The 7847-nt window shown below is 31.1% G+C and overlaps 3 protein-coding genes across 3 annotated transcripts in view; all 3 read right to left on the bottom strand.

The window, feature by feature from the left end:
- The window catches only part of LOC104740522 (nudix hydrolase 4-like), a 1565-nt gene extending 913 nt beyond the window's left edge, over positions 1-652 (bottom strand). The window contains exon 1 of the mRNA XM_010461141.2: positions 275-652. Coding sequence (XP_010459443.1) covers positions 275-465 — 191 coding nt within the window. The 5' untranslated portion in view covers positions 466-652. The remainder of the gene's footprint in view (positions 1-274) is intronic.
- LOC104740521 lies at positions 3741-4732 on the bottom strand. Its single transcript, XM_010461140.1, has one exon. It carries the CDS (start codon positions 4685-4687, stop codon positions 4154-4156), a length of 534 nt encoding a protein of 177 aa, XP_010459442.1. The 5' UTR covers positions 4688-4732; the 3' UTR covers positions 3741-4153.
- The window catches only part of LOC104740520 (protein YLS3-like), a 7535-nt gene continuing 6853 nt past the window's right edge, over positions 7166-7847 (bottom strand). Inside the window, exons 2-3 of the mRNA XM_010461139.1 lie at positions 7668-7733; positions 7166-7497 (exon numbers count right to left, since the gene is read on the bottom strand). Of these exons, the coding sequence (XP_010459441.1) occupies positions 7376-7497; positions 7668-7733 (188 nt within the window). The 3' untranslated portion in view covers positions 7166-7375. The remainder of the gene's footprint in view (positions 7498-7667; positions 7734-7847) is intronic.

The raw sequence follows: 7847 nt of genomic DNA, 5'->3' as shown, positions 1-7847 counted from the left end.
GATCGTCCTCCAATTTTGAAAAAAAAGTCACACGTTTTTGACAACCGCGCGCGGTTAAAAAAAAAATTCCAAATTGTCGCGGGATTAGTAATAATAATTAACGGTTTAATTAACGATCTTGTAAAGAAACATTGAAATTTTTAAAAATTGCAACTTTTTCACCACATAACAATACCAAATTTAGCTTTCATCCTAAAGAATTACGAGTTCGAACCACCGACTACGACAATTTTCGAATTGGGGGGTAAAATTTAAGGGTTAGGAAGAGACGAACCCGACGACTTGACGATAGCCGGAGGTATCGTAACGCTGCAAATCTCTACCGGTACGAGAGACCAAAGAGACAACCTTCTCGATCTGCGCCGGGACAACTTTCGTGGAAGGGATGCTCTCGAAGATCGGAGATAAATACGAGGCGACATTTGACAAGTTTGAGACGAAAAGAGACACAGAGAAGCCTGTCATGTTTTCTTGAATCCCAATTTACCGATGGATGAACCACGACGAATTCAGAATAAGAGAGAGAGAGAGAGAGAGTTTCGAATCAAAAGAGGCTCTGCTCTCGGATTCGGGGGAATCGATTTAAGGAAGTCCGAGAGAGAGAGAGATGAAACGGATAAGCAACAAAAGGAGAGAGAGAGAGAGATGCGAATTTGTTTTTAGGACAAATCTCTATCCTTCTTTATATGGAACTTCCCACGCGCTTCAGGTACCTTTTCGTTTTAACTATATTTTTTTTTAGTTTTAAAAAAAAAAAAAAATACTTACTCTATCTCATCTAATTTTTAACACTTTCACACATATTAAAAAAAAATTTAATTTTTATTTATAAATTAATTTATAATTACTTTTTGATAAAGAGAGAAAATATAAACTAATAACAATTCAAAATTTTAAATATTTTCAGTAATTATTTCTTGAAATTTACAAAACATCTATTTTTGTGGAACAAAAAATATCTCAAAACATCAATCTTTGTGGGAGAGAAAGAGTATCAATCAAATTGCTCCATTTCTTCCAAATTATATATATTTCTCCGGCTATTGACTCAATATTTTCCCGGTTTTTTGAGTTATGTTCTTGGTTTTGTTTGGTTTAACTGAATCTGACATAACAATTGTTTCCTTTTCTGTTTTTTTTTTTGTTGTATGATCTGACTGTTATTAACGAGACAATCCCCTGATCTCCACTAGTACAATCCCCTTACATAACAACTGTTTCCTTTGACTGTTATTTTTTATTTTTTTTGGTACACGAGTATTTCGTTGATTTTCTAGAAATTGTTTTTTTCGTCAAAGAAAAATCAAACTTAGACATCCTCAACCAATTTGCACAAAAAAAAAAAAAAAAAAAAAACCNAAAAAAAAAAAGGTCAACTCGTAAACAAACAAAAAAAAAACCTCGGCACAGACACGGAAGAAAGGGTGTGTGAGACACGCGAATCCTAGGCGCGTGAAGAAGCTGAGCAAGTGGGTTATAGGCTATAGGGACCTCATTTTTGTTTGTTTGTGGGGTTTGTAAAAAAAGTACTGAGAGAGTGTGCTCATCCACATACTCGTCGTCCCTGACACAAAACACGGTATTAGGCGATTCCTTCATGTTTTTTCTCAACATTTATTTCTTTAAGTAAATATATTATGACTCACATAGTTTGCTGTTTTTTTCAGTGTCTTCTAGAAACCCAAACTCCGATACAGTCGAAATCTTATTAATGGGCCTAGCCCCTGCGACACTGCCATGTTTTTCCATCTTATTGATATTTTTATCAATTCAGAAAAAGAAAATTATTATCGAGTAAGTATAAGGTAACCGTACTGGAAGGTCCGGCCGGATCACCTTCTTTTCAGGGAGAGCTAATGTTGTTGATTTGGTCTGGTTTCTAGATTAAGTTCATTTTTTTTTGTTTTTTTGTTATATTTTATATAAACGGAATTCAATTTAAATATGGAATAGTAAATACTACAAAAGAAAAAAAAAAATACGTGCCAAAAGCTTAAAAGAGCATTTGTTAGCAAATTAGTACATTTTAGAAACTTAATTGGAAAACTAATACATTCACTATTTAAAATTGGAAAAATAAGGTGTTGTGTAATAGAGAGTTTGTGAGATAGGGAAAAATGGTGGGACATAGGTTTGGTTAGAAAATTACAAAAATGGGTATTGTGAGTAAGAAATAAAGCTTTTTTTCCTCCAATCATAATTATTCAAATAACTGTTAATATAATCTATTTTTAGAAAACTTCTTAGATACAAAAAAAATATATATTTTTTTTAACAATATGATATGAATTTTATTTAATAATTTTAAATATATTACATAAATCTTTTGTATCCGTACACCTTAGTATGTGTACAGATGTCTATACACATTATTATGTGTACAGATGTTTGTACACATTATTAACTTTACAGATGTAATTTGTATAAAAACATTGCAGACATCTGTACACATAATAATGTGTATAGACATTTATACACTTAAAAATGTGTACGGATACAAAATATTTATATAATTTATTTTAAAATTATTAATTAAAATTCATACGAAATTGTAAAGAAAAAAACATAGATTTTTTGTATTTAAAAAGTTTAAATAAAATTATATTACCAATTATTTGAAATATCAAGAAAAAAAGAAGAAAATGGAAAACAATGGCATATGATGTAATTAAGTAGAATCTTTAATGGTAAAAATGGGTGTGGAAATAGCTGAACAGTGGTGAATATATTTTTTTCCAATTATAAATAGTGAATGTACGTGTTTCCTAATTATGTTTGAAAAATGCATCATTTTGCCAAATATCTCTATTTTTAATATCGTTTTTGTTTTCTTATATATACATATGGTATTATGATAAATGGTGATAATCAACGTATGCTCAGATAGTTGTAGGTAGACTTTTGGCCAAGTAGTGTATGAAGAAGAAAAAACTGCGTAGGTCCTTTCTATTATCTTCCTTTTAATTATGGAACGGCTGGCGATATCTTTTATATTCAGAGTATCTGCGAATAATTCCAATCAATTTCTCAAGCTCATATTAATTAAATATTGGATGTATACATATTATACGTACCAACATTTTTTCTCTTTTTTGATAAAGTATTACGTATAACGTATCAAAGTTGAAACTATATATATATATATATACGTACCAAATACTAAAATAGCTGTACCTACAATCTGGTTTACCAGAAACCCAAGTCTTTGATTCGTTGACCAATATCACTTTTTATCTAACAAAGAAAAATCCAGACTCATCATAGCCGTCGGATTATTACTTCAACTGCGTCAAGCTAAAGTGTATCCAGTCGAAGTCACTTATTTACATGAAACTATGTAAGGTTACCACAAATAGGATTTGTTTGTTTGTTTGTTTTGTTTTGGTAAACTTTACCAACACCCTTTTGCGTTCAATGCACGTCTATGAAATAATACGTGTTCCAAAGCTAGAGATGTATATTCTGACTACCCCAAAAGAAACATATAAAAAAAAAAAAAAAAAAAAAAACTAGTACTCAGAAAAAAAATCATGCTAATTTCTATTCTTTCTAGTTTTTTTAGTTGTCATTTTAGAGTAAAAAAATTTGTTTACTAATATTTGTCGTTTTAAGTTTCCAATACATTTGTTTGGTAAAAATATCAATTTTATTCTAATTATTTTAATGTTTTGACCAATAAAAAAATTAGAAAATATATTAAAAAGTGGTATAATAGAACATTGATCTATTTTCTTAATTTGTGTGCAAAACTCTAGAAAGACAAAAAAAAAACTGGAGAGAGTCTAATTTACAAATTAGTGAATTACAATGCTCATATAAAACGTATAGTTGATAGGCTTTTCACAACTGAATACCGTAAAACTAATTGATAATCCTAATTCTGTTAGTTATGGATTTATTTGTGGTAAATGCAATTAAAACGACGGCAAATGAACTAGTTATCCTCCTCCCGATAGGATGTCCACTATATATATATTGATCAAAACTTAATTACAAATTGAATCACTAATCTAGACGGAAATTCAAATGGTGAACAAAACCACAGCCTCGGACAAAAAAATCAAGAAAAAAAAAAAAAGAACAAAATACTCTCGTCTATGATTAAAAATTTGATTTATGTGAAGTATTTAACGATCCTTGAGATATTAGGCATTTAGCTTTCCACGATCGTCTCCAATTTAGGCCTCCAAGATCCATGTTTCGATTCGTATAGCACCTTCTCTTCTAGGGTTTGTCTTATTTCCACACCACCGTGATCATCTTGATCATCATCAACTGATGATGAGTTTCTTCTTCTATCTCCGGTCACCGGAAAGATGCAAACCGGGAATATTCTTTTCAAATGGTTATACCGGCTTTCGTTGAGTGTCTCCGCGGCTTTGTCGGAGATGAGAGCGAGTTCTTCGTGTGTTAAGACAGAGAAGAGCATGTCGGTCGGGAGGAGGAGGTAGAGATGTCGTCTCGGCCGTAAAAAATCGTCAGGAGACACGGCGGTGACTCGTTGGCCGATTTGGAGTAGAGTTGAGTCGGTGATAAAGTGGCCAGGGTTTCGAGAGACGATGTCGGAGGTTTTGATGGGTTTTGAGAAAACGTCGAGAGTTCCCGTTAACGGAGCCAAGATTTTGACTACTCCAGAGGATGAGTGTGATGATATGATCAATGGTGCGCAAGAAGATGTGTTCCCCATTATTATGATGATCAGAGTAGAAGAACGAGAGGAAGAGACAGAGAAAGAGAGAGAGAAGTTTCGAGGAATGGGCTGGCTTTATAATTATGTGTATATAAATAGTTGCATTAGTTTAGGGATTAAGTGATAGTTAAGTATTAATTAATTTTTGTTAGCTGGTTGTGTACAACTGTGTATCTTCTTTCTCTTCGTAATATAGTTGTCGCTTCTTAACTTTATTGGGACTTTATCTGATATGATAGATGCAATTTAAGTTATTAAACTACAAAAAAGTAAGGTTTTCGTTTCAACAACACTAATTCATTAATTCACGTATACATATTGGCCGCTACATAATAAATTTTCATATAATCAAGTCAAAACTCGATAATTAATCAGATTCATCCCTTATAAGACCAGCTGCTTATTTGTTAAATGTTTCGGTCTACGGAACAAAAAGAGATTACAAATATTAAATGTATATTAAGGTGTGACTTTTTGCTGTGACAAAGGTCATTTAGAACTAAATGTTTTCTGTCAGCAAAACAGCATGAATCAAGGCGGTAAGAGTAAGAGTAACTAGCAAAATAGATTTGACTTTTTTACAGTTTTCGGCCGTCCGATAAATCAACTATAGAAATTTTCAAGTGGTGGTATTTAATCAACATATACAAAATTAACTATTGTCATCATAACACAAGTGTGTGTGTGTGTTCTTCTTTTTTATGTGTTTGATACATAATGTGATTAATTAAAGATAAGAAAACAGTAGTTTGAGATGACTGATGATATATACGATGATCAGAAGAAATAATCGAGTTTTCAAAATCCCGCATTAGTGGTCTCCAAATATGAGCTCAATTCATATATTTAATTAACTAGTTATCTCCTAGAAAAGGTAAATACATCTAAAATTATTTTTGACATCAAGTAGTACGTAGTTACATATATATGGGTTAAGTTGGTTATGGTTTATTGTTGAAGTTGATAAACTAAAATTTCATCCAATTCATATTAGCTATAATAATCTGAATTTTAAATGGAAAAAACCACGTTACATAACCCGTGCATCACTAAACCACTAAAACTAATACAAACGGCAAGCCATTTTTTATTTGGTAAACCTAATTTAATCGAGATCAGTAGATTATTAATTTTCTGGTTTTACACCAACATATATGCTGTGAAATTTGTTTTAACACAATAGGATAAAAGTGAATAAAAAACATTTGGATTAAATACGATAGAGTAGAGAGAAGAAAAAGCACATGGATGAAGGATGGGGGTGATTGTGAAGAGCTGGGCGATTGGGCTGAGCTCGAGTCACGACGCTACCTAACTCATCATTAGACATGGCTTCTCCCTCCGTTTTGTTTTTATTTTCATTTTTATACTTGTGATATACTGATATTTATAATATAAATTTAGTTCATTTGTTTTTAGAAATTCCAAAAGCCAAAAACAAAGATTACATAAGTCGGTACCATGAAACAAAATAATCTTATCATATATATACAGCTCTATAGTTGTCTGGATACATCCATCATACATATATAATAAAAGGCAAATTTGTTAGGTGCCACAATTTTATATGATCTTTAACATTTAATTTGTATTATTAAAAACTAAAAGCATTATAAAAAGCATGCCATATATAATCATGTATAATGTAGATTTGGTATTCAGATGTAGACATATAAATTCATGTTACTCTATAGATTAATGTTTATAAATTTATAATTAATAATTTGTAGTTGATTTAGAAAATTATATAAACTGCATATGTATGTGTAAAAACATACTAACACACAAATTAGTATCAATTATAATGCTTTATAGATGTACAATATATCAAATTTTGTTGAAATCTCGTGGATACACAAACACTAATGTGACCTGCATATATGTATTTGTCGCTGTCGGAGATCACATCAGTTCGAATTATGTGATTTTATTTTGTAAAGTGCCCTGGACTTTGGACTCTACTTGTTTTGTTGTTTCTTGCTCGTTTTGTTGGCTTCAATCTATAAAATAAAACAAATTGAATCGAACCCATTTGATGAACTGTCAAAATGATTTATTATATAAATAATTAAATAACACAAAGTCACAAACACTCGGATAACATTATATAAACACATCCATTTAGCAACTAAAGTGAAAAGGGGATCTCAATTAGCTATCGTCAACATATTTAAATCAGGAAATAATTATTACATTATCTGGGAGTTGCAATGTCAAAATCTTGACAGGAGCTGAAAAGCTAGCTTCCAAAAAAGTTAGCTATCAAACTCTAACGAGGTATACAAAATTATAAACTAGTGATTTGTATGTTAACACATTAAGAAGAAAAAAATGAGATATATATGTCTTTGTAAACTAGTGATTCGTATTGTAACGTTATTAACATATTTCATTTTTAGTTTGCACTGATGTGTACATGCTTAGGAATCCTATAAATGCAAAAGGTTTAATACTGTAGATAGATAAATAATACGAGTATGCTCTGCTTATTGGTAAAGAGTTTCTTTTTCAAAAAAAAAAAAAAGTTGTTACTATTATTTGAATTTCTTGTTACATATGAATAATCAGTTTAAGTTGAAAATAAAAATGTTGCCGAAATATATTGGTCTGATTATTTTTCCAACAAATGAAAACCTACCTAATAAAAAAAGACGTCCGTGAAATAAATATAATTAAGAACGTAGATCAGAAGAAGAGTGTTGCCACGACAGCCGATGCAAAGCTAATTAGTCCCGCGAAGTTGATGGCCAGAGCTGAGCTTGTTGATTTGGTCGTCGAAGAAGCTGAATCTCCGGTGGAACCGCTTCCTGTTCATGCGTTTTAAAATTAAATTTAAAATATTCCACTATTTTTTATATATAAAAAGACGAAAACAAAATATGCCCCATAAGAAAACCATAACAATGATATTTAAATTTGATTTTTTATTTTTATTTTTAAAGATTTGAATTACTATTTGAATATGTGTATTCGTTACCGGTGAAAGATGCCGGAGGAGTTTTCGGGGTTGCCGGCGGTGTCGAAGACGAAGACGGAGTAGTACCTTCGTTAACAACACAGAATCAATCAACAGAGATAAGAAGAATTAATGTCGCATTAGGCTTAATTAAGAAATTCAAAAAGGCGTCACAATAGGCTAATTATAATCAACCAAAAC

Source organism: Camelina sativa, chromosome 14 (assembly GCF_000633955.1).
Source record: "Camelina sativa cultivar DH55 chromosome 14, Cs, whole genome shotgun sequence".
Classification (NCBI taxonomy): Eukaryota; Viridiplantae; Streptophyta; class Magnoliopsida; order Brassicales; family Brassicaceae; genus Camelina; species Camelina sativa.
Note: the sequence above shows the minus strand (reverse complement) of the source record. Positions and strands in the feature narration are given on the sequence as shown.